Consider the following 24,343-nt stretch of genomic DNA (forward strand, 5'->3'; position numbering starts at 1 on the left):
CAGGAAAAGTCTATGGAATGAATATTTCAGATCAAGTATCACTCTGATCATCATCTGTCCTTGGAGCACAAATTAAAGCATTTGATGGTAAGCAAGGTTAATAATTGGTTAAGTGTTTCCTTGTTGGAAAATGCTGAAAGGCAAAAATCGACTGAGATCATAAAGTCGCGTTACGACATGTGAACAAAGTTGGTGTTTGCAAAGACACATTTCTGTCAGCTATTTATAGAAAATTACCTCATCCGATGATTCCATCACTTGACATTTCCTTTTCTCTTATTGGAGAAAAAATGAATAATAAAGGAGACAGGGGTGGTTGGAGCTCAGTTGTCAGCGATTGTCTCTCAGAAGGTGGAACAAAAGTTCTTCTATGTAGGTTTTAAAGGATGTATCTGATTTTTATGAAAACCTTCAATATGTTTATATAAATTAGTTATTTAGCTTGATATCAAACTAAATACCATGTTTTTTTTTCTCTGCACGAAGCACACACTGCCTCTTTTATCTTTACGGATTCTTTGAAATGGTAGGAACTTCTGTCACATGTCAGATCTGTTCAGGAGTCGCATAACCATTTAACAGCTGAGTAGCCTCACTGCCATTGTGACTAACCAGCCATTGCAGAGTGTTTTAAAAAGATCCCTGAGCCTCCATCAAATACGATTAGACTGGAGACTTGGAGCCACAGACTGTGTAAATATAGACATTGTCATTTTAGTAGTTATGAGAATGACGTTCTCAAAAGAAGCAGCGTGTCATTGTGCAAAGAGTCCTCAAAAACATTTCCGATCCGTCATTGTGGATAAAATTTAACATTTCTCCACAGGAGCAAAACAGCAGTATTTTTAGGAACAGATTCACTGATTTTTATCCTCCTGGCTACTGGAGTGAGGATGGGAATGTGCCTGCCAAAACGCTCATAGCAACATTGACTGCCTTGATCAGTCGTTGTACATATCATTGATAAGTTCCCAATTTATAAGTAACAGGAGAGTTGTGGGATTAAAATATCTGTCTGTGTGGAGACACTCGCACTCAGTAAAGGAGAGAGAAATGCTTCAAAAGCACTTGAATCATGAATCATCCATTACAGTGAAAACATATCAGCATGGTCTCATTCGATGTTTAGGGATTGGTTAGGCCAGCCCTAGAGAAAGGCTTGGTGTTGGAGTGATCAAGTCACGCCACAGATGCGGTGGTCAAGTGTTGTTGCTTCCCACTGGATGTTGATCTTTCAAAAGGAGTCGGTGTGACCTGCTGTCTTAAAGAGTCCATTCTCAAGACTTTCTGCTCCAAATAATTAAAACATGGCACATCAGTTATCAGAGACGCTCACAGATCAGCACTGTCCCCCTACAGACTGCACGGTCATGATTTCAAACCCAAATCTTTCATATCATTCCTGTAGTCCAGACTCTCTTTAGAAAACCAGTGATTTTACTGGAGGGGGTGACTGACAAGCCCGTATTGCCCAAGTCCCTTTGGGCAATATGGCTTCAGCAAGCTGCAGCTTCTCTCTGTCCACCGGCTAAAGAGGGGTTGCGATGGTGCAGCAGTGAAGTAAGGTTCTTCTAGAATGAATTGCAGGTTCAATCAGCAGCACCCTCCAACTGCTGGTCTGACTGCAGGTTGAAAGTGACAATTAAGCCTGATTAAAGTAAAAAAGTCTGTCCATGGTGAGGTGGTTACTGCCAGTGTGTAGCTGTTATGGTTACATTGGTTGCCACTGAACTGAGTTGTCTAGAGCAGGGGTCGGCAACCTTCAACACTCAGAGAGCCATTTGTACCGGATTAGCATGGAAAAGGAAACAGGAGCCACAAAACCCTTTTGACATCTAAAATCAAGAGAACACTGATAAATCGTTTTTCGTGAAATCAATGAACTGCTACCGAGAAAACAAAATTTATTAACAGACACGTTTCTTCAGAAACTCTTTTCTTGGATTCATCCATGGTTGGGCTACTGGGATCGAAATGTTCAATAAATTGTGTGCCGGTGGGTGTCGCATATCCGCGATTGTAAGGAGTTTTTTGTAAGACAAGACATTAAACGCATTTTATTTTGATGCTACAAGATCACCATAACCTTCAAATTCAGAATTACATTAAAAAACTGACAAAATAAAATAAATCTAAATAAAATACTCATTGTTTACTTTCCAAAGCCACAGGGAGCCGCAGCAGAGGGATGAAAGTGCCACATGCTGCTTGGGAGCCGCGGGTTGCCCACCCTTGGTCTAGAGAATTAAATAAATAAATGGTGGATAGTATTGTTGTTATGTGATTCCAATGGTATACTTTAACAACACACAGCCTGTCAATGGAACCGCTGCAGAATATTGCAGGTTAGCATTACACATCCAGGAATTAAACTGTAGACACACTGACCACCCCAAGTCAATGGTCTTGTTTATTTGTTTGCAGAAGAAATACACATTGAACTGATCTAGTCTGATCTAAGTTGGAGATGGTGATTGATTTGGGATGTTAGTGTATCTCTAGGAAGCTAACTTCAGATCCACAATCCCCTGGTAGCATAAGCTGCCCTCCCTGAGAGGGGATTTTACCTCAGAGGTTGGCTGTACTGCAAACCCGACATGTTTTTATGTAAAATTATGAAACATGAGATCAGCTCCAGCGAAACCCCAGAGACACACGCAACCCTCAAAGTGAAATCAGGTCATGTACAAGAGATGAGTCTGGTAAAGCCGTGCAAAATATCACTGGGGCAGTACCCCTGGGCACACAAGGTGAAGGTAACTGACACGTGCATGCTCAAAACAAGGGATGCCTGACAGTGGAAATTGTTGGGTAATCAAGACATTGAAGCCTGAAGGTCCCATGTGAAATCCGCAGCCCAAAATAATGGTAACAGGATTCAGTGGTACAGCTGGGAAAACAGAGCAGGGATGACAGGGACAAATAGAGACATTTTCACCAAACTGAGTCACATTCAGGAGGCTGCAGGGCGCTGGGGATAAACCTCTTCAGCCACTGTTCTCACGCACCAGTTCTGGCAGGTGCTACAACCCACCATTTATATACTGATTGTTTCGTTGACGATATGGTGGTGACAGTGTGTACTTACCTCTGTATCAGCAGCCTTCTCCATCTCTTTATCTTAATAAACTGATTGGTTGTCTCAAAATAGGTTCCTAGCCTCTTAGATTCATTGACAGCAGCCACTCTCTAGTTATAAAGACACATGAAACATAAATTTAGTGATTCTTTAACATCTTCCACACATATTATACTGCCATTCTAATGAGGAGCTCTCTGTTGATGAGTTTACACTCATTCATTTTTCATAGATCCCACAGTTTCATCTCAGAGCAGGAAAAGCTCAGCGTTGTTCCACTTTTCTTTAATTAGGCAGGTTGATCTGATTATTCATTTATTGTTGTAATGAACCGGAGTGCAAAAAATTATCCCGTTTTGTTTTGAGCGGTGGGATCATTTGGCAGTTCCAATCTTATTCGTCAAGCTCCATTCATGAATATAATTGACAGCACAGTTGTATCTTGATTAACAATGTATTAATGGAATGTGCCTAATTACCTAAAATGTCAGCACAGATTATTTCAATTGTGAAGAGACTAAATGGAGAAGTGTCAAAAGGATTGTGTATGTAAATTGAATTACAATGGACATTTTTCAGTGGGCAGATAACCGATACAGTTTGGCATCCATCTTTCAAGCATCCTGTAGCTTTTCTAGTTTTCAAAGAATCTTCCTTTCGAGCTCTCGTGCATCATATTTCCATATAAATGAACATCCCTTACATTCTAGTGAGGTCACACAGTGTTCATTAAGTTCATCCCTGCTATGTAAATCTCTGTGGTGACATTCTCGTACTGCAGGGAGGATGCATACTGAGTATGCTGTATGGTCCACTGACTACTTCTGGTTAACCCTCTGCTAACTTGATAGATAAGAGCATTGCATGACTCCTCCTAGATTTTCCAAATGTTACCAGAGCAAATAGATCACGTTCTGATCGTGTAATGATTCATTTCATAGTGGTTGTGTGATGCTCAAAAAAGTTTGACACCGTTTTAAGACAGCAAACAAAAATGCAAAACAAGTGGCGTTTAAAGGTTTGAAAAACGGTATAATGAATGTGAGTAGTGATGATCTGGTCTGAAGTTGATTTTTAAATAATTCAATGTAATAGTGTTCATGTAGAATATGTGACAGCAGTTTTAGCAAGGGGGACAATTTTGTACTAGAATGTTCTGTGAGAGTGCACTTGAGGGTTAAGATAACCAGAAAATATTCATATTTGAGATGCAAGAACACTTCCATTTGGCAGTTGTGCTTAAAAATGCACATGATTAATTTATTAGACTATCTGATGATCAACTGAGGGATTAATCAACCAGTCATATCAACTCTGTATCAGTCCATGTGTGTTTCAAATGAGATAATCCAATCCAAGCTTGATGTGTATAATACTACAGCCAGCCACACATACAGTATACAGGACAGCCTGCTCTTTGATCCTCCACCACATGTTCTGTACATAATTTCTTGATGTTCTACATTCACATGCTCCCAAGTGTCACGTCTTGACACAATTCAGGCAAAGGGGGGATGAATCCTATACACAGAATAGTGAACAAAGTCAGTACCAGCAGCTCAGAGAGAGGAAAGAGTAATACCAGAATCACTGTCCTGTCATTCCTCAAAGGCTGAGTCTAGCTTTTATCTTGGATGTACACTGTATCCTGCTATAATGCAGCATTTGTGTCTATTTATCCATTGTGTGCCTGGGCTGACTCGGCAATACAGCACTTCCAAGTGAAATGATGCTGTGTGGTTGGTAAAGAAAAAAAACAACATGATTGGAACAGCCTTGTTAGTAGTTATCAATAATCTCAAGGTGAGTAAAAGATGAGAAGATGTGGCTTCAGGGTCCCTGGATCGATGTGAATCACCGGGAAATACTTTTCAGTTGCTCATCATTTGTGCTGCATCGTGCAAGTGACATTGTCTCACATATAAATGCTCTTTGCAACTTTTATCAGAATAAAATAATTTATATTCTCTTCACAGGAAAGCAGTTCTTTGTGATTGTCAGACAAGAGTGTTGGGTTTCACACTGCAATAATCCGTTTGCAATAATAAGCATTCAACACCATGTGGACAAAAATCAAATCGATGACTAAGAGCGATGTTTCTCTTGTCTTCCCTCCCTGAAAAAAAGAAGGTGATGACAAAGTGTAATCATGGACACTTGCTAGAATGAAGAAAAGTACAAACAAGAAGGCAAATAACAGTCATATTTACTGCAAGGTATACACTTGGTGTAATAAAATGCTCATTTAAATAGTTGTAAATGTATTTTTTTATAATTTATTGTAACTCCAAACAAAAATAATTTCTACAAAAAATATTCAAATAATGTCATATAATATTGATACGGTGTTGATATTTTTCTCTCTCTCTCTTTTACATTTCTGATAATTTTGTAAAATTATTCTTCCTGAATACTGTGTGAAGATTAAATCTCGCTAAGTGTGGCAACAATCACTCATTCCCATAACAACCATAATAGTGACTAAATCTTATATTTCGTAACCCCCTGGATAGTATATAATATGTATAATCTCAGCGACTGTAAGTGGGCACGTTAGATACAATGACTAAAGATATCTTTTTTTTTTAAAAAATGCAGCAGAAATAGAGTAAATGTAAAATAAAGTCTCATTGTTTTGAGAAGAAACGAAACCTGGGTAATATAATAAGTAGGCCTCAGCAGCAGGATCTGTCACGCACTTAACCTCCTTGCCTTCACACAGAGGTTGACCACGTTGGCAGAGCAGTCTTAACAGAGATCCGTAACTCAAGAAAATAAAATAAGATTTCCTTGTGTTTACAACAGCCATTCCCTTTGAAGTGAAACAGTGGTGATTTAAGTGTTTTTTACTTTATGCTTTTTGGTTTGATGCACATTGCTCCTGCTCAGGAATAAAGGGAACAGTGGTTGGTATGATTTTTTTTCCCCCCCTGTTAGCCTGCTTTTTTTTTTTTTTTTTTTTTATCCCTCTGAGGTCACTCCCCTTTTTCTCTATTTGTCCTCACACCTGAGCACACAACATCAGTCCCTCTCAGGTGTGTGTGTGTGTATGTGTGTTTGAACAGGGTTTAGTTAGTGTTGTGAGTGCTTATGTGAGTGCTGCTGTGTGTGTGTGTGTGTGTTTGTCGGGTCCATGACTTCAATGGCCCTACCCAGTCTGGGGTTACCCCTCACCTCACATACACACACATAAACACACTCCTTGGTCTGAGGGGTTCTTTTTGTGGCTCAATGGGGAGTTAGCGTGCCCAGCAGGTGGGCTAGCAGAGTGCAAAGCAGCAGGGTGGCCATGGAGAGGTGTGGTGAGGAGGCGGCGTTGCAGTCCTTGCCCGCTTCACAGCGGGAGTGTTGGCACAGTACCCCCTTAAACTCTGGAGGACAGATGCACTTCTGGTTCTGGTAGCATGTTCCTCCATTCTGGCACAGGAGCATCTCCTCATCGCAAATGTTTGCTGTGAGCCAAGACAGACAGAATGAGCAGCATTGAGAATGGAAGAGTGAAGGAGTTGCAGAGGTACGGAGGATGACAGATGAGTTGGGAATAAAGAGGATGCAGCAAAGTGACAGGGTGGCAGGTGGTAAAAGGATGGAGGGGGGGTGTAAAGAGCCCAGAGAAGAGAGAAAGATGTATGGTAAAGAGAGACAGGTGGGGGAAGAGAAGGAGGGGCAATTTTAGAAAAAAAACATGATGGCAAACAGAGGTACAAGGAGAGGAGGAGAATTCAGGGCAGAAAGAACAAAGTAGAAATGAATACAGGAGGCAAGATAAATTCTCCATTCTTTGCTTCGGGGACAACAACAGGTTACACCTGCCTTTTCGGTTTTGTAACCCCTTTCTCCAACTATTTTTCTTAAGCCTGCACTTTCTCAGGGTCAAGTTAAAATCAGTCTCAAACCCGGCAGAATATACAACAAACAAATGGCATCATTAAAATGCTATAAAATTCATTAGGAAAAAATGCAGAGGAAGTAGTGCGGCACAAGACACTTGAACTAAAAATGTACTGAGAGAAAATAGAGGATCATGCTTGCATTGCAAGAAATGATGACATTATTACTCCAGAGATAATTGGCTCTGTCACTCTGGAGTAAAATGTCAAATCTAAAACATACGGTTTGTCCCACATTGTCATAAAACACCCACAGTCCAGATGTATGCATGCCTGTAGAGGTTTAATCTCCATGTGTTGGAGGGGAGGGTCTATTGGAGACTGAAGCCCCTGACTAGATAGTAGATGGAAGAGGAAAGCGATTCTCAGTAATGGGGTTAAGGGGTGACAGCATCATCAATTTAAAGAGCAGCTGATGCTGCTAATGAGCTATATGATCTATTCCCCTGAGAGTAAAGAAACCATTGGGATATGCAACAGCAAAGTGGCACAGACCTTTGCATGGTGGAACGGTCCTGGAGGGATGGAATTTTTAGATAGGAATACATAAAACTCAGCCTCCATATACTCACGGTAACAGCCTTGTTTCCAGTAGTATCCTGGCAGACAGTCGTCACACTTGGGCCCCGTAGCGCCATCCTTACATTGACAGAAGCCCGTGCCATTACAGCGGTCATGTACAGAACCCATCTGGTTGCAGTTGCACTCTGAAGAAAGAGGGGGGGGGGGGATGGAGTGATATAAGAATGTCAAGACTGTTTGAGTATGTAATCTAGAAAACCTGATCCTAAAGAATTATGTAATATTGCAAGGTGGTGTCCAACATCTGTTAGAATGACATGCCAGGACCATGGAAGCAATATGACGTCCCTGGTTGAACATCAACTGCTCTGGGTGGCAGGTTACGTTGTTTTGTAATTTAGAAAACATTCTATTTTTTCAGCACTTGCAACTGTTTTCTTTGTAAAATGACATTTAATTGTGTTAAAACAGTTGGGGTCTGGTTAGGCTTAGGTGCAACTGACCCTTTGTCACCACCCCCCAGATATGGACTTGATCATGTTTAAACTTTAGTGACCAACACCCTTCATGTGACTTGATTGAACCAGGGAATTCATGTGCCCACCATGAAAAATGATCCTTATTGATTTCTATGTTTCCATGTGATTTTTAAACATGATATGCCACCATCATACCATCAGTATTATAAAGTCGTGTTCACTTTTTTTTTTTTGTGAGGTCGCCATGGGTCAAGATAAGGGGTTCCCAATGTGATTTAATTACATAATAACAATTAAGAATGCATATAGATATAAAAACAACTGTCATCCACTCTGACCAAATATATTAAATGGAACTGTTGAGGATAAGATAAACAATTAATGGTGGTCTTCTCCCAAGTCCAACAAAAACAGCAAAGCTTGAAAAATAAAAAAGTAGAAATGAAATATAAATTTTAGTTTCAACTTATAAAAAGGATAACATGGTCTTTTGAGATGAATTTAAATCTGGATGTGTCCAGATGGACTTTTATTACATGCAAAGTTTGTACATCTCAGCCACTACACAGGATAATGGGGGTGTGCATGTCTTTGGCACCTTTATTTTGTGGGATTGGGGACTGAAAAGTTTGGGAACTCCTGATGTGGAACATTAGTATGTGCAGCTAGCCTAAATGTGTGCATTTGTATTCAGACCGCGATCTCGGGTATTGAAGAACCAGAGCTGTACTACGCATGTTGGTGCTGCAGAGATGTGGAATTAATGCCCTTTTCAGCTGTGGTCATGTCTCCGATACCTCTTTTTGAATGAGTATTTATAAAACTTAGTTTAAAAAATGGGAGAAGTGTTTAAATTTCACCGTTATCGGATACCATACAGTAGATCACCACAACAGATACTATTTTAAGAGAGCTTAGGGTTTTATTGCAGTCTTTCAAAAAGTCACCGGATTGAGCTTAATTCCAAAAACACAGATATCATGGATACAGCTCCTCTTACATTGAAATAGGTAAATGAATGTCCTGTGTTAGAAGCACCAGACACCTCAGATGTTGTTTGGGAATGTAATCTGATCAATAGAATGCATGTCAGGTTTAGTGCATGAAATCTGGCCTCAAAAACAGATGGAGTAAGTGTGGAGGACATTGGTATTTTGTGTGGGAGGTACAGAAGTACTTTTGTAGCGCTGCATAATTGAACAAACTTTAAGTACATTCTGTTAAAATCGATATTAAAAAAGACATCAGAACCCCACATTTTCTCTCAGGAATCTCTCCTTTCCTTCCAGTCACATCAAATTGACATCAAACTACACTAGCTACACTCTTTAACACAAGGTGACACTGAATTTCACTTCAGATTAGTGTTTTTACAGGAAGTATCTTGCCACTAATTACCATATATTTATGGAAGCTGACTGACATCCAGATCTGTGGTACTTGGTAGTCGATCAGACGAGGTGAAAAAAACAAACTGCAGATCTGCATTTTTCCATTGCTTGAACCAGAGTTTGCCTCATTATTTGATGTAAGCCCATCACTTGTCTTTCACTTAAACCCTAGATCAAATTAATGTTGTTATTATAAAATTTATAATGCAAGCTAAGAAATCCAGATTACACAACCACAGCAATGTGGCTGGTATCTGTGTTTGTGGGTCATGTGCATTAATATTGGGATTACATGTAAGCCACTCAGAGCCATTGAGTGTGGAGAACGTGTGGTCGGGAAAATGAGTGTGGAAATGCATTTGTTGGAAAGCTTACGGTTTGTTTCTCTGGAGATGCTGGCGTGAACTGATTTGTGTTGCCATGCTCGGCGTGCCACGGTGCTGGCAGATGAGCTAATGGGGTCTTATTTGTGCTGACTCCAAGGCCTGGCCCTGTGAGCGCCCTGACTGTGGTGAGATTACCCTCCAACCCCCTGCAGTCCACCTAGATTGATCCAAATCAACACCACAGCTATGCAACTGCAGTGACCTCTTACTAGGGCATGCCCTTAATAAGGCTGAAGTGCACAAGATATTACATTTAGGACAGGGAATCATTCACAACTAATAGCTCTACCATGAATTCAGAACAGTTATTGGTACACAGCAAACAAAATAAACCCCTGGTAACCTCCCTCTAAACTCTGCTTTCAAACACAATTCCTTTTTCAGGTTTTACATGATGTTGTTGACCAATAACAGTACTTTCATTCTAAAGTTACGGTTATAGCTTTGTTTGGGTTATGGTTGTTAAATAAAACTAGTTGGGTTTGGTTAATCTGGTGAAATGAATGTTTTAATCTCCAGGTCCGATATGCTCCTCTTTTTGGATGGACTATCCTTCTGCATGTCATCAACTTGAGGGGCGAGGTTTCTAAAAGTGTTTCATAAAAGTTTCTTTTCAGCTACCAAATAGTTAAAAAAAAAACAATTTTTTAGTCTCTTTAAAGTGTCAGTATATCAATGCGGTAGACTGACCGATGCAGACGCTCTCATCGTCCAGTTCGGCAGAGGCATTGCGGAAGTATCCCAGTCTGCAGTGTTGACAGTTCTGGCCTCGGGTGTTGTGCTTACAGCTGACGCACGTGACGATGTTCAGGTAGTCGATGTAGCTGCAGCGGTTGGAGTGGCCGTAGCACTCACAGTCTAAGAGAAATAGACAGATTGTTATTTGACAGGAGAGGATAATTATCCACTTTTATGCTATACTCATAAATGTTGAAAATTCGGTACGGGACATGACATTCTCAAACGGTTCTTCATTGACAGCAGGAAGTAATAAATGACTTGCACTATCAGATACGTCTGAAAGGTTTTGTCCTAGATGTCGGAGAACAAATGAATGGCCTTGTGAGTGTTTTATGACTTGCCTTTCTATTTATTGGTTCAATAAAGACAGAGCACTCCCCCTCCATTACAACACAAGTTTGCTGACTGTGCTTGGCTGTGCTGCTCTGATTACTGATGGGAACTCCACTATCCTGCACGAATGAGCGCCTACATGCTTGTTTGTGGATGCAGCCGTGCAAGGCGTGTTAAATTTATCTGAGAATTAAATTGCATGACTGGATGAGTAGATTCGATGCTAAAGAATCATAAACATGAGAGTGATGAATGATACAGTGGGTGTTTTTAGTTGTTAACTTGACACTATGAAATAGTTCTGGCCCTGTTTAACCTGGCACTAACAGCCTCATCCTCTGTTTGCCTCTTTATTTTCTCTTCTTTCATGAAGATTGCACAAACTTGATAAAAGTTTCTCTTTGTAATTCATCAACTATCGCCTAAGAGTAGGTTTTACTCCATACAGAGCCCTAGAGTAGCCAGAGTGATAATTTTTTTCCTTGGTGGGCATAGTCGTGAATCCACAACGAGATACAACTTGTTCCCTCAATTTAATTTTTGTAACCTGTTCTATAAAATAACAAAATTGAGGAAACAAGTTCTAAATGGCTCCCTTGATTTAGTTATTTTGAGACCACAGGGTATAAATTGGGTCCTTAATTTCATTGATTTGTCGCCACTAGATATAACTTGTTCATTTACATGAAATAATTTAATTGAGGGAACAAGGCTTTCCTTGTGGCCATGAATAAATTAAAGTTAGGACACAAGTCATACATGGTTTCTCAATCTAGTTATTTTTAGCTGAGAAGATATGACATATTCCCCCAATTTCATTCATTTGTAGCTACAAGATAAAACTTACCCAATTATATAAAATTACTAAATTGAGGGAATAAGTTATATCTTTGGCCTCAGAACATTTTTTTTTCCTCTTGGAATGTCAAACGCTCATTATAAATGAAGACGTCTTCGAAATTTTGCACTCTAAAACAAAAATATTACAAAGGAGATCAGTTGAAGACCTCTATGTATTTTCTCCACAAAGCCAAATGAAAGCCTGCCATTATCTACTGTATTCTCTGTATTGTGTGGAGGGGTGCAGAGACATGGAGGGGTGTTGCTCTACATTCTGGCTACCATTATCTTCGCTCAGGCTGGTACCTAATTAAGGTTTTATTAAGCTTTGGAAGTTGGCTGCAATAGTGCGCTGCAAGGCATCACTGTCCTCTAAAGAGGCATTTACCAGGCATGTTTATGCAAATACACATTTAAATGCACATTAAAAAGTCGGAGTTTAGCTGTTTAATCAGCCGTCACATTATTATTTTATTATTGTTTGGTTGATGATGCCAGCTGAATTATTAATGAGCTGGTTTAAAGGAAGCCAGCGAGAAGAGCGCCATAAAGTGCCTCTCTCAGCACTGAGGGAACCATGCAAGCGGTGGGGGAAGAACTGCCTAATTAAATATAAATGGCCAATTACTCCACAGACTAGAGAGGCAATGGGACATTGTCCGCCAAATTAACATTATGAGTCAAGATGCTGCTTTATTGGTATTTATTAGTTGTGATTTGTTAACAGTGAAAGACAGATATATTTAGAGGAAGTGGTGGGGTTTTCACCAGAGAAACATCCATCTGACATTGAAAGAATATAAGATACATCTTTTTAAAATCAATTAACAGAACTGGCAGTGTTGGCAAAGGTTTGTTATGAATTGAAAGTGTAGAAACTTACCTTTATCATGCGTATAAGATAAATAGTCACAGATGCATATGAGGGAAAATGAGCAGAATGGAAAAAACAAAAAAACATGCAGTGAACAAGGAATTTTTCCACAGGATTTCTACTTGAAAATAACCTCCGTACTTCAGTCAAATAAAATTCTGCCTAACACAGAAACCACTACTCTCTCTTCCTGAGACCACCTGCTGGTCACAAGCTCTGTCTTACCTTTGAAATCATCGTATATGATCCCAAACAAATGTCTGGCCCCAGGCTCTCCTGAGATCAAGAGTTTCAGAAGCCCTTGAGGGATGAAGAAATCTGCTTAAGATTTGTGTTTGCACAGTGTTCACTGTACTACACACACCTACTGTACATTTACCTCCAGCGCTAATGGTTACACAACGGCAGCAAGTGTAGCCTACAGGTGCTAGTCTACACTACACAGAGGTCATATGAGTGATGGGACTTCTACAACATGATCCCCTAAACCAGGGGTCTCAAACTGATCCAGTAAAGTGCTGTGTGGCTGCAGGTTTTCATTCCAACCCAGCAAAAGCAAAGCCCGATCCAACAAATGAGCTGTGTGAACACAGCTTAATTGATTTAAGTAGAATCAGGTGTTGCTTTTGCTGGGTTGGAATGAAAACCTGCAGCCACACGGCCCTTTACTGGATCAGTTTGAGACCTCTGCCCTAAACAGACCTATGCTTAACCCAGTCACAGTGTTTCTTAACTGGTTTGATAGAACTCAATGTTGCCAGATGATTTCACTTTTTTCAAACCCGGACTGTAATATCCAAGCAAACCAGTGTAATTTTAAACCTTTGAACACGTACATTTCCTTCCCTCCCATGAACACATAAAAATGCATTGCCACCAAATCAAACTTTTCTTGAAGATAAAAATTCTGGATAAAATATTTGTCATGGTTTTTCTTTGTGTTGTCCACCACTTCATTTTTTTCTCTTTTAACATTTGGCAAAGCTGTAGACCAGAGGTCACTGACTTGTCAGTCCTTGAGGCATTATAAGTAGAACTAAGGCACCTTTATGTACTGCAATTACATTGGTTTTTTTTTCTCTGCTGTTGAATGAAACATCCATATTGATTCCTTTTAATTCTATATAAAAAAGCGGCATGTAGTTGATTTCCTGTGATTTTATTGAACTTATTGGGTGAAAATCATGCTGAAGTAACGGGCAATTTGTCTGTCACGTTTTTGGCAAGATGACAACTTGTTTTCAGATTTTCATATTTAATCAGCCACAATAAGTTTAACATGGTCCTAACCCCTTTTTAACTGACCACAGGAGTTGTCCAAGCTGAAATCTTGAATTGGAAAAGGAAAAGGTTTGCCACTGCTATAGAATTATCTAACTTTGCAGTCTGTGGGTAATGATGCATGGGTGATAAAATTGTCTGACCATTCGGCTGAGAAAATGACTCAACCTCAAATGATCCAAATAATCTAATAAGGGAACCCCAAGGAAGTTTTTGAATAAAGATTATACTAACCTTAACTAAATCAAGATAATATCAAAAGTCCCAACATGAAACCAGCTATGAATCACTGTGGTAATATGTTTCAATTATACCTTTCCTTTTTTCTTTTTCCCCCTCTCTATCTTCATCTTCTTCCTCATGGGACTTTGGCGTTTCATGACTTCCTCTTTCCCTCTCAGGTTTTTCAATGACTTGGTGCACTACAAAGGAGCAGCAGCTCACAAATCAATCTTTATTGACGAAGAATCGATTATCTCAGGCTGTTTGACCAAGCAAGATATGCAACTAATGGCACATTCTATTTACAGATCTGGCGAAAGCACAAACATTCTTAAGTGGAACACATAGTGATGTTTAGAAAAAGACTCTGAAATCTTGTCAAAGTATAAAAAGTAGCTCTTATGGGGAAATTTACTGAGGCGGTTATTTTGCTGCTCAGTGTAACTGAATTATGGTGTAGGTACACATTGCCACCTATCCTCCACAGTACTGTGTAGCCTAAAGTTCCCCTCCCTTAATATTTAACATGTTGCGGTGATGCTCTCTGCTCAAATGCATCTAAATGCAAGAGCCCCTTTTGAAAATGTAAGTGGAAGGCACAGGTATTTGTATCATGAAAGTACAAATACCCATCCATCCATTGTCTTCCGCTTATTCCTACATTAAGGGTCGCGGGGGGGGGGGGGGCTGGAGCCTATCCCAGCGGCTACGGGCAAGAGGTGGGGTTCACCCTGGACAGGTCACCAGTCGATCGCAGGAACACCACATATAGACAGACAACCATTCACACTCACAGTCACACCTACGGCCAGTTTAGGGTATTCAATCAGCCTCGTCCCCAGTTGCATGTCTTTGGATGGTGGGAGGAAGCTGGTGTACCAGAGAGAACCCACGCAGGCACAGGGAGAACGTGCAGACTCCACACAGAAAGATACCGTGCCCGAGCTCGAACCCGGAACCTTCTTGCTGTGAGGCGACAGTGCTAACCACTGCACCACCATGCAGCCTGTACAAATACCTGAAAACTCTATTTAAAGTTACTTAAACACCAAAGCATTTGTACCTCCTTCCCTCCTGCCTCCAATGATTCATAAGAAGCAGTTTCTTATAAAATCTGTTCTTACAATCTATAATTCAACCAATGAATATATTTTCTATACTTTGTTTGCAAGTGGGGTTTGAGGATATTACTTTACTTTGGTTATGAAATCCAACTTTTTCTTGTACTACAGGGAGTTGATGAGGGTATTTTAAGTGTCACAATGCTGATTCTCCAGTGTCAAATTCTTCCTTGTTTTCTTCCTCACATCAGTCACAGATAAATAATGTGATGCTGATGTTGGTGTGCAATTAATATTTAGCCTCATAGCTTATGTTGACTGACAGGCTCTCATGCCTGTGGGCACAAACTCATAGATAAACTCCCTCCAAGTGAAAAAGCTTATTTGCTTCATATTTATGTGCAACATAGAATCTACTGCATCTAAAATAGTTACCTTTTATTTCGGCTTTATGATTCCTCTCCCCGTGTCCATGTGAGGTTCTTGAGTTATGACCGTGAGTGTCATGCGTGTGCTCCTCAAAATGATGGGACACTAACACATCACTATTGTCACTGTCATATATGCAAAAAATTAGGTCACTTATAGAGAAACCCGACTACCACATCTAATGGAGATACCTTTCCTTTCAGGTATTCTAGCCACCTCCCCGTGCTCAGCTATGTGGCTGTGGCTCTCATGTACGTGTCCGTCAGACTTGTGAGAGACTGATAAAGCATAAAGATAATTATCACAGCAGTCAAAAAAAAATCATACATTATGATGAAAATTCTCTATGCTCTTTTTGTTTAAATTAAGGTTCTCAAGGTGGAATGTGGGGTGAAGTGACAGAAAATTACATCATGTACAGTAGCCTAAATGTTTGTGATCTGGCCAAAGAAAGAATTCAGAGACTCGGATGTTTTTAAGCTTTTTAAATTCTCCTAGAGTCAAAAATGGAAGAAAAAAAAGTGTCAGGATAGGCTATTTCTATATATTTGAAGTATTATCATATGTAAAACAATAAAATTACAGTTGGCAACTTTGGCTCAATTCAGTGTCTATCTACTCCCTATTTGCTCATTCACCATAAACTACAATAAGCTAAATCTACACTCCTACAGATTAACATACCTTTCCTGTCAGCTGTCCTCTCTTTATGCTCTGCCACCTCCTCCCTCTCCTCCTCGTGCAGAGACATGGTTGTTTTGTGGCCGTGAGTCTCATGCACATGCACATGCTCGTCTGACTTGTGTGGTACTGACATGACAAGCGTCATTGACATAACACAGTACATAGGTGTAAAACGGTGGTTGCATTTCACTCTTAAGTTGTTTTAATTAAGGTTTACGATTCTTTGTTGCCTGTTTCCACTTAAACAAATGGAATTATAAATTTAGCAATATATGCTTGGTTGATTTTTCCACCTCCACAGAAAAGTAGATACCTGTTCTTCCATGTGCCTCTTCCCTTTCCTCTCCGTGCCTGGATGATGATGTGTGGCCATGGGTCTCATGTACGTGTGAGGCAAACATATGGGAAACTGTCACACCATATCATCATTAGTACATGCTGGAGTGGTAGTGAATTTATTCTGATTTTACTTTTACAGGGACTAATATTTGCTAACAGGTTAGCATGCTAGTGGCTGGGCTGGGTCCTAAAAGTCAAATTCAACTTTATTGTCAAATATACTATACGTGCATGACATACAGCATAGATGAAATTTCCGTCCTCTCGGACCCACGGTGCAAAAACAGGCAGCATGGTTCAATGTTCAAGTTCAATGCTTTTAAGGCACTGATCCAATTACTTTACTATTAAAGATGATCAAAAGATGCCTTGTCATCCAGTACAAAAATTCAAAATACCTAAGGAGCAAATCTTGAGGTAAAAATTACTTTTTATGCATGGAAAAATTAAATTAAGCCACATTTTGCATTTTTATTTGTTTATACTTAAAAAATTATTGTTCAACGATCAGTGTAGAGTGCTTTAGGGGTGATGTATGGCTTTTAAAGAATAAATGCAATTATTAAATGTAAAAGGAGTCTGTTATAATACAGACAAATTACACCATGGATTCATGATGATTCAGCGTCACCACTATTAGCTTGGCGCATCGGTTTTTAGCATGTTGACATTTGTTTTCAAGTTTAGAACAAAAGGCTTAGCGTGTGGTACTTCAGAGTTTTATTCTGTAGAACAAATATTGAAAAATATTAAACTCGCGTGAACCACAGATTTTATGTCAGGCATTTTATCAAAAACCCTTTAAAAAAATCCCTTTGACTTTGAAGGATATTTGTAAAAGCTAGCTAACTTAAGATTTTTAGGACTCCTACACCACTCTGTTGAAGTGTCGATATTGGGGAAGTTTTGGAACGATAACCAGCCATCATTAGTTGTCTGTAACATTTGCAACTAAAATATGATATAAATATTCTCTTCATACTGGCAGTGGATACCTGCCAGTATACAGAGATACCTGTCTCCTCGCCTTTTCTTTCTTTTTCTTTTTCCCAGTGCTCCGGCGAAGAAGATGATGTGTGTCCATGAGTCACATGTCCGTGTGCTGGAGACTCATGGGAAACTGTTACATCACAATCACGATGAATGTCACAAGATAAAATGGAGGCAAATTTCTTCTGCTTTCACTTTAGTTGGCACTGTTTTGGGATGCTAGGGGTGTATAACTGCACTCAAGTTTGCAATGAAATAAATCCTTATATTCTACAATAAAGTAGCTGCTTTCAAACACATAGAAGAGATACCTGCCTTTTCTTTCTTTTATTTCCTCTCCATGGTCAGATGATGATGATGATGTGTGGCCATGAATCTCATGTCCATGTGCTGTTGGCTTATGGGACACTGTACATCACAATCATGATGAAAGTCACAAGCAAAAATGGAGGCAGATTTCTTCTGCTTTCATTTTTGGGGATTGCTTTGGGAGGTTTGGAGTCTTTTACTCAACAAAAGTTAACTAAGCAGTAAATCTTTATGAACCAAAACTAGATACTTGTTGCTATACACATTCAAGAGATACCTGCCTTTTCTTTCTGTGTCCTCCCCGTGCACAGATAAGGTTTTTGTTTCATGGCTGTGAGTCTCATGAAGGTGTTCTGTCACACAGCAATTGTCATATAAGGAGAACAAAAGTCTTGTTTCAGGAATCGAAACAATGAAAGAATAATACGGTATTTTCCTTTATCTGCCCTTAAGATTTGTTCTTTGTTAAACATAAAAATTAGATGACACCAAAATATGATAGAAAAGCAGAAATGTGGTTTTCGTTGCATCAACTTGGTAGCACAAAAACTGGAGATATAAACTAAGTTTCCAGAGGCCCATTTTACACAGTGAGCTGCCAAGTTTATAAAGTTTTTCTACTCCTTGTGTATTGGATTACAAGAAAACCACACATTGCTACCACTACACGTAAAACAGGTACATTTCTCTTCACCTCTCATTGCATGCTCTGCCTCCTCATGTTCCCCACCGTGCTCAGATGAGGGTGTTGTTTTGTGGTCATGAGTCTCATGCACGTGTTCTGCAGACACATGGGAGACTGAAACACCACAGTCATCAGAGACATAAGGAACATTAAGATACCCTCTGTTAAGGATGTTATCATTCCATTAAATGCATGGGTAATCAGGTGTAATTACTACCATCAGGTTATAAGTAGGTGGAAACCATGCTCAGTCCCTGACAACTTCTGGTGGAATGTCACTTTCCACAACAGAGGAAACTTTTTATATGTCATCAAGACGTTTAAAATCTGGTTAAGTCTAGGGTGATTGTGGCTTGGGCTAGTTTCATTGTTCAAAAATATGAAACTTCTATATGCAAACAGAAATTAAACCTCCATATTAGCAAAGTTTGCTGTGTGTGCAGCCCATCCACCACCCCAACCTCTATTCTTCCACAGATTTTCTCACTATAAATGGACATCATCTAAATGACTCCTCTGGTCATAACTGCCAATGTCACCGACCTGAACCTTACAGTAGGCGCCCTACATCATCAGCCATATGCAACTGATTATAACTGATACAGAACTTAAACGGGTTACACAACAACTCTACTGCAACAATGAATTTTATCAGCTGCATACTGTAAAACTTAATATCCCATGCTTTTTTCTGGTTCAATCACTGAACTCAGCCTGCATGCTACTTTTTAGGCAGACATCTTCCTCAGCAAAGATGGGAAAGCAATCAAATTGTTTATTTAAAACATGATGAATATTACTTGCAACAGTAGTGTAATTATCAGCCTGGCCTTTTTGGGAATTACACAAAGGAGAGGCTTTTCCTTTCAACCATGCATTCCAACCGCTCATTCATCTTTGTCGGACAGATGATTTGCCATTTTTTCCCCTCTCAGTATCAGTAGAGACGTCTTGCTGTTACAGATGTTGTACTTTTTTTCTCTGTGCTACCACCATTGCGATCAGCCTATCATAACTGAGACTGGCCTCTATGTGTCAAACAGCCAGCCAGTAAATGGGAGAAGTTCAGGTTTTACAATATTTCAACCACGAACCTTGGCACTATAAAACAGATACCTTTCTTTTCAATTTTTGTATGTGATTCCTCCTCATGCTCAGATGGCGTTGTTATTTTGTGGCCATGAGTCCCATGCATATGGTCCTCAGACTTGTGAGAGACTGATGCACAAAGAGACTTCATGTCATTGAAGAGACAAAGTCAGTTGCTCTATTTGAAGAAAACATTTTATAAAGTACAGTGGTCCCTCGCTATAACGCGGTTCACCTATCGCGGCCTCACTTTTTCGCAGATTTTTTTAGTGTAATTTTGCATGCTTTTTTTTTTTAACAGCGTACAGTATGAATGCGCATTGTGTTCGGCATCCTGATTGGCTAAGGTGTACAGAATGTGTTCGGCTTGCCAGATTTACATAAATGTTCAATCGCTAGCAGTCTGACTTTGAAGTGCTGTATGTTTGCAAGTTTTATACTTAAAACTTAAAAGCTTAAAACTTGGTTTTGGGTAGAAAACTTGCACCAAGGCCTTCAGAGGAAAAAGACGGTACAGCGGAGCAGCGCCAGGACAAAGAGGTACCGTCAGAGGAACTGTGAAATATGCCCGAGTTACTGGTAATAATTTCTTATGTGTAAAACCTCGTAGATTGATCATTGAAATTAATTTTGTTAAAAATGTTTGGGCTTGAAAACAGGTTTTGATCTTTGGTTTCATTTACTAATATTGTACTTATTTTTTTTAAATCTGCAAAAGTTTGAACTTTGAGAGTGTTTAAATAAGAGAGAACTGTGAGAAAATGTTAATGCCTGTCTGAGAAAAGTGTATAAAAGTGTGTGGTTAGGGGTTTTACGGCCTTAAAACATGTATAATAATTGTAAAAAATAAAGCTGATTACTTCGCGGATTTCGTCTATTGCGGGTTATTTTTAGAACGTATCCCCCGCGATAAACGAGGGACCACTGTACACTATATACAGAAAAAAAACATTAACAGGATACCTTTTGCTTCAGCTTTTTCCTCCTCCGCCCTTCCCTCACTGTGCACAGACATTGTTTTATGGCCATGAGTCCCATGTTTGTGGCCCTCAGAATTGTGGGAGACTGATGCATGGCGAAATCGTGTCATTAAAGAGACGTCTTCAGTTGTTTAATTTGAGGCAAAAATGTAAAAAAAAAAAAACAACTATGTACAAAAACAAGAGCATTGCCAAAATACCTGTTGCTTCAAATTTTTTCTCCTCTTCTCTTTCCTCACTGTGTACAGACATTGTTCGGTGGCCATGAGTCCAGTGTCCATGGCCATGAGCCGCATGTCCATGGCTCTCTGACTTGTGGGAATCTGACACACCACAATCATTGACATTACCAAAAAGATTCTATGGGCTAAATTCTCTTCTGATTCAGCAAAGTAAACACTAATACTATAACAGTAATGCCGGTGCTAAATCTAGCTTGCTAATCTAAACGGATTGGCAAACTACAATAACATATCACAAAGTTTAATTTGTGGCAAAGATAAAGCACACTAGGGCTGTTCCCTGAAAAACAATGGTTCAAATCTTGAGTGGGGAGCCCCTCAAGTGGACTGAGATTTTTCAAGATGTGCTCAGACATGCCACTTTCCTTGCTTGGGTTTGGACATAAAATAATTGGTGGCACCTCAAAAATTAGAATCCACAAGTATTTTCTTCCCGGAAAGAAGAGGAATATTGCTACAGTTGCTGTTGAACTACTTTTATCCATAATGAACAGCCAAATCCACATTGGGTACAGCCCATAAATACTCTGTTTGCAGCACAAAAGCAAGAACATTGCTATATCTATTGTTTCAGCTTGTCTGTGTTTTTCCTTCTCCTCTCTTTCCTCACCATGTATGGATGACATTGTTTGGTGGCCATGAGTCCCATGTGCGTGATCCTCAGACATGTGGGAGACTGATACACCAGGATAACATGAAAAAATGGAACAGGATCAATGCTATCTGTCTTTTTACTAACTTAACTACTTTACTAACTTAAACGGGACTGCTAAAATACTAATGTGGATGTCAAATTTTTAGGACTACTTTCCAAATGAACAGCTAAATCACTGGGCTATGTTTGTCAACTAGAAAGATTGTGGGAAAACTAAGCCAACTATACAGTGTAAAGTACAAGAGCAATAAAATATCCAAGATACCTTTAGTTTCAGCCTCTCTGTGTCTATCCTCACCATGTGCTGATGACACTGTCGTGTGGCCATGAGTCCCATGTGTATGATCGTCAGACTTGTGAGAGACTGACACATCAGGATAACATAAAAAAAGTTGTATGGAATCAAATTCTATTTCCTTACTAATTTAAACAGGACTGCTAAACTACAAATGTGGATGCTAAATTTATAGGACTTCATTCCAAATGAACAGCTAAATTATTGGATTATGTTTCTCAGCTAGAAAGATTGTGGGAAAACTAAGCCAACTATATAACGTAATAGTACAAGCGCAATAAAATATCCAAGATACCTTTAGTTTCAGCCTCTCTGTGTCTTTCCTCATCATGTGCTGATGACACTGTTGTGTGGCCATGAGTCCCATGTGCATGATCGTCAGACTTGTGAGAGACTGACACATCAGGATAACATAAAAAAGTTGTATGGAATCAAATTCTATTTCCTTACAATTTAAACAGGACTGCTAAATTACAAATGTGGATGCCAAATTTATAGGACTTCTTTCCAAATGAACAGCTAAATTATTGGATTATGTTTGTAAACTAGAAAGATTGTGGGAAAACTAAGCCAACGATATAACGTAATAGTACAAGCGCAATAAAATATCCAAGATACCTTTAGTTTCAGCCTCTTTGTGTCTTTCCTCACCATGTGCTGATGACACTGTTGTGTGGCCATGAGTCCCATGTGTATGATCCTCAGACTTGTGAGAGACTGACACACCAGGATAACATAAAAAAGTTGTATGGAATCAAATGCATTCTATTTCCTTACTAATTTCAACAAGACTGCTGAACTACAAATGTGGATGGTAAATTTATAGGACTTCATTCCAAATGAACAGCTAAATTATAGGATTATGTTTGTCAGCTAGAAAGATTGTGGGAAAACTAAGCCAACTATATAACGTAATAGTACAAGCGCAATAAAACATCCAAGATACCTTTAGTTTCAGCCTCTTTGTGTCTTTCCTCACCATGTGCTGATGACACTGTTGTGTGGCCATGAGTCCCATGTGTATGATCGTCAGACTTGTGAGAGACTGACACATCAGGATAACATAAAAAAGTTGTATGGAATCAAATTCTATTTCCTTACAATTTGAACAGGACTGCTAAATTACAAATGTGGATGCCAAATTTATAGGACTTCTTTCCAAATGAACAGCTAAATTATTGGATTATGTTTGTAAACTAGAAAGATTGTGGGAAAACTAAGCCAACGATATAACGTAATAGTACAAGCGCAATAAAATATCCAAGATACCTTTAGTTTCAGCCTCTTTGTGTCTTTCCTCACCATGTGCTGATGACACTGTTGTGTGGCCATGAGACCCATGTGTATGATCCTCAGACTTGTGAGAGACTGACACATCAGGATAACATAAAAAAGTTGTATGGAATCAAATTCTATTTCCTTACTAATTTAAACAGGACTGCTAAACTACAAATGTGGATGCTAAATTTATAGGACTTCTTTCCAAATGAACAGCTAAATTATTGGATTATGTTTGTCAGCTAGAAAGATTGTGGGAAAACTAAGCCAACGATATAACGTAATAGTACAAGCGCAATAAAACATCCAAGATACCTTTAGTTTCAGCCTCTCTGTGTCTATCCTCACCATGTGCTGATGACACTGTTGTGTGGCCATGAGTCCCATGTGCATGATCCTCAGACTTGTGAGAGACTGACACACCAGGATAACATAAAAAGAAATGGTACAGGATCAAATGCTTTGTCTTTTTACTAACTTTATCGGGACTGCTTAAATGGGACTGCTAAATTACAAATGTGGATGCCAAATTTATAGGACTTCTTTCCAAATGAGCAGCTAAATCACTGGGTTATATTTGTAAGCGAGAAAGATCATGGGAAAACTAAGCCAACTATACAGTGTAAAGTACAAGAGCAATAAAATATCCAAGATACCTTTAGTTTCAGCCTCTCTGTGTCTTTCCTCACCATATGCTGATGACACTGTTTTCTGGCCATGAGTCCCATGTGCATGATCGCCAGACTTGTGAGAGACTGACACACCAGGATAACATAAAAAAGTTGTATGGAATCAAATGCATTCTATTTCCTTACTAATTTAAACAGGACTGCTAAACTACAAATGTGGATGCTAAATTTATAGGACTTCATTCCAAATGAACAGCTAAATTATTGGATTATGTTTGTCAGCTAGAAAGATTGTGGGAAAACTAAGCCAACGATATAACGTAATAGTACAAGCGCAATAAAATATCCAAGATACCTTTAGTTTCAGCCTCTGTGTGTCTTTCCTCACCATGTGCTGATGACACTGTTGTGTGGCCATGAGTCCCATGTGCATGATCCTCAGACTTGTGAGAGACTGACACACCAGGATAACATAAAAAGAAATGGTACAGTATCAAATGCTTTGTCTTTTTACTAACTTTATCGGGACTGCTTAAATGGGACTGCTAAATTACTCATGTGGATGCCAAATTTATAGGACTTCTTTCCAAATGAGCAGCTAAATCACTGGGTTATATTTGTAAGCGAGAAAGATCATGGG

General features: G+C 39.4%; 1 protein-coding gene and 1 long non-coding RNA gene across 24 annotated transcripts in view; one reads left to right on the plus strand and one right to left on the minus strand.

The window, feature by feature from the left end:
- LOC147243771 (uncharacterized) overlaps window positions 1–24,343 on the plus strand; it is a 136,190-nt gene that overhangs the window by 23,532 nt on the left and 88,315 nt on the right. The gene's annotated exons all lie outside the window — the stretch shown is intronic.
- Window positions 2,875–24,343, minus strand: part of ntng2b (netrin g2b) — a 75,310-nt gene continuing 53,841 nt past the window's right edge. The window contains exons 23-47 of one of the 23 annotated variants that reach the window (XM_086188193.1): window positions 24,059–24,157; window positions 23,731–23,829; window positions 23,390–23,488; window positions 23,066–23,164; window positions 22,743–22,841; window positions 22,415–22,513; window positions 22,092–22,190; window positions 21,767–21,865; window positions 21,457–21,522; window positions 20,805–20,927; window positions 20,588–20,689; window positions 19,652–19,753; window positions 18,545–18,649; window positions 18,132–18,203; window positions 17,857–17,949; window positions 17,567–17,671; window positions 16,526–16,621; window positions 16,213–16,338; window positions 15,720–15,806; window positions 15,535–15,633; window positions 14,131–14,238; window positions 12,761–12,835; window positions 10,438–10,605; window positions 7,542–7,676; window positions 2,875–6,531 (exon numbers count right to left, since the gene is read on the minus strand). In XM_086188193.1, coding sequence (XP_086044319.1) covers window positions 6,308–6,531; window positions 7,542–7,676; window positions 10,438–10,605; window positions 12,761–12,835; window positions 14,131–14,238; window positions 15,535–15,633; window positions 15,720–15,806; window positions 16,213–16,338; window positions 16,526–16,621; window positions 17,567–17,671; window positions 17,857–17,949; window positions 18,132–18,203; window positions 18,545–18,649; window positions 19,652–19,753; window positions 20,588–20,689; window positions 20,805–20,927; window positions 21,457–21,522; window positions 21,767–21,865; window positions 22,092–22,190; window positions 22,415–22,513; window positions 22,743–22,841; window positions 23,066–23,164; window positions 23,390–23,488; window positions 23,731–23,829; window positions 24,059–24,157 — 2,678 coding nt within the window. In that variant the 3' untranslated portion in view covers window positions 2,875–6,307. Of the gene's footprint in view, window positions 6,532–7,541; window positions 7,677–10,437; window positions 10,606–12,760; window positions 12,836–14,130; window positions 14,239–15,534; window positions 15,645–15,719; window positions 15,807–16,212; window positions 16,339–16,525; window positions 16,622–17,566; window positions 17,672–17,856; window positions 17,950–18,131; window positions 18,204–18,544; window positions 18,650–19,651; window positions 19,754–20,587; window positions 20,690–20,804; window positions 20,928–21,456; window positions 21,523–21,766; window positions 21,866–22,091; window positions 22,191–22,414; window positions 22,514–22,742; window positions 22,842–23,065; window positions 23,165–23,389; window positions 23,489–23,730; window positions 23,830–24,058; window positions 24,165–24,343 lie in introns of those variants that run through there. The other 22 variants (XM_086188185.1, XM_086188186.1, XM_086188184.1 and 19 more) reach the window with 22 other exon arrangements.

This window comes from Aulostomus chinensis, chromosome 19, assembly GCF_037954235.1.
Source record: "Aulostomus chinensis isolate RoL2024-O1b breed Wild chromosome 19, RoL_Achi_v1.0, whole genome shotgun sequence".
Lineage (NCBI taxonomy): Eukaryota > Metazoa > Chordata > Actinopteri > Syngnathiformes > Aulostomidae > Aulostomus > Aulostomus chinensis.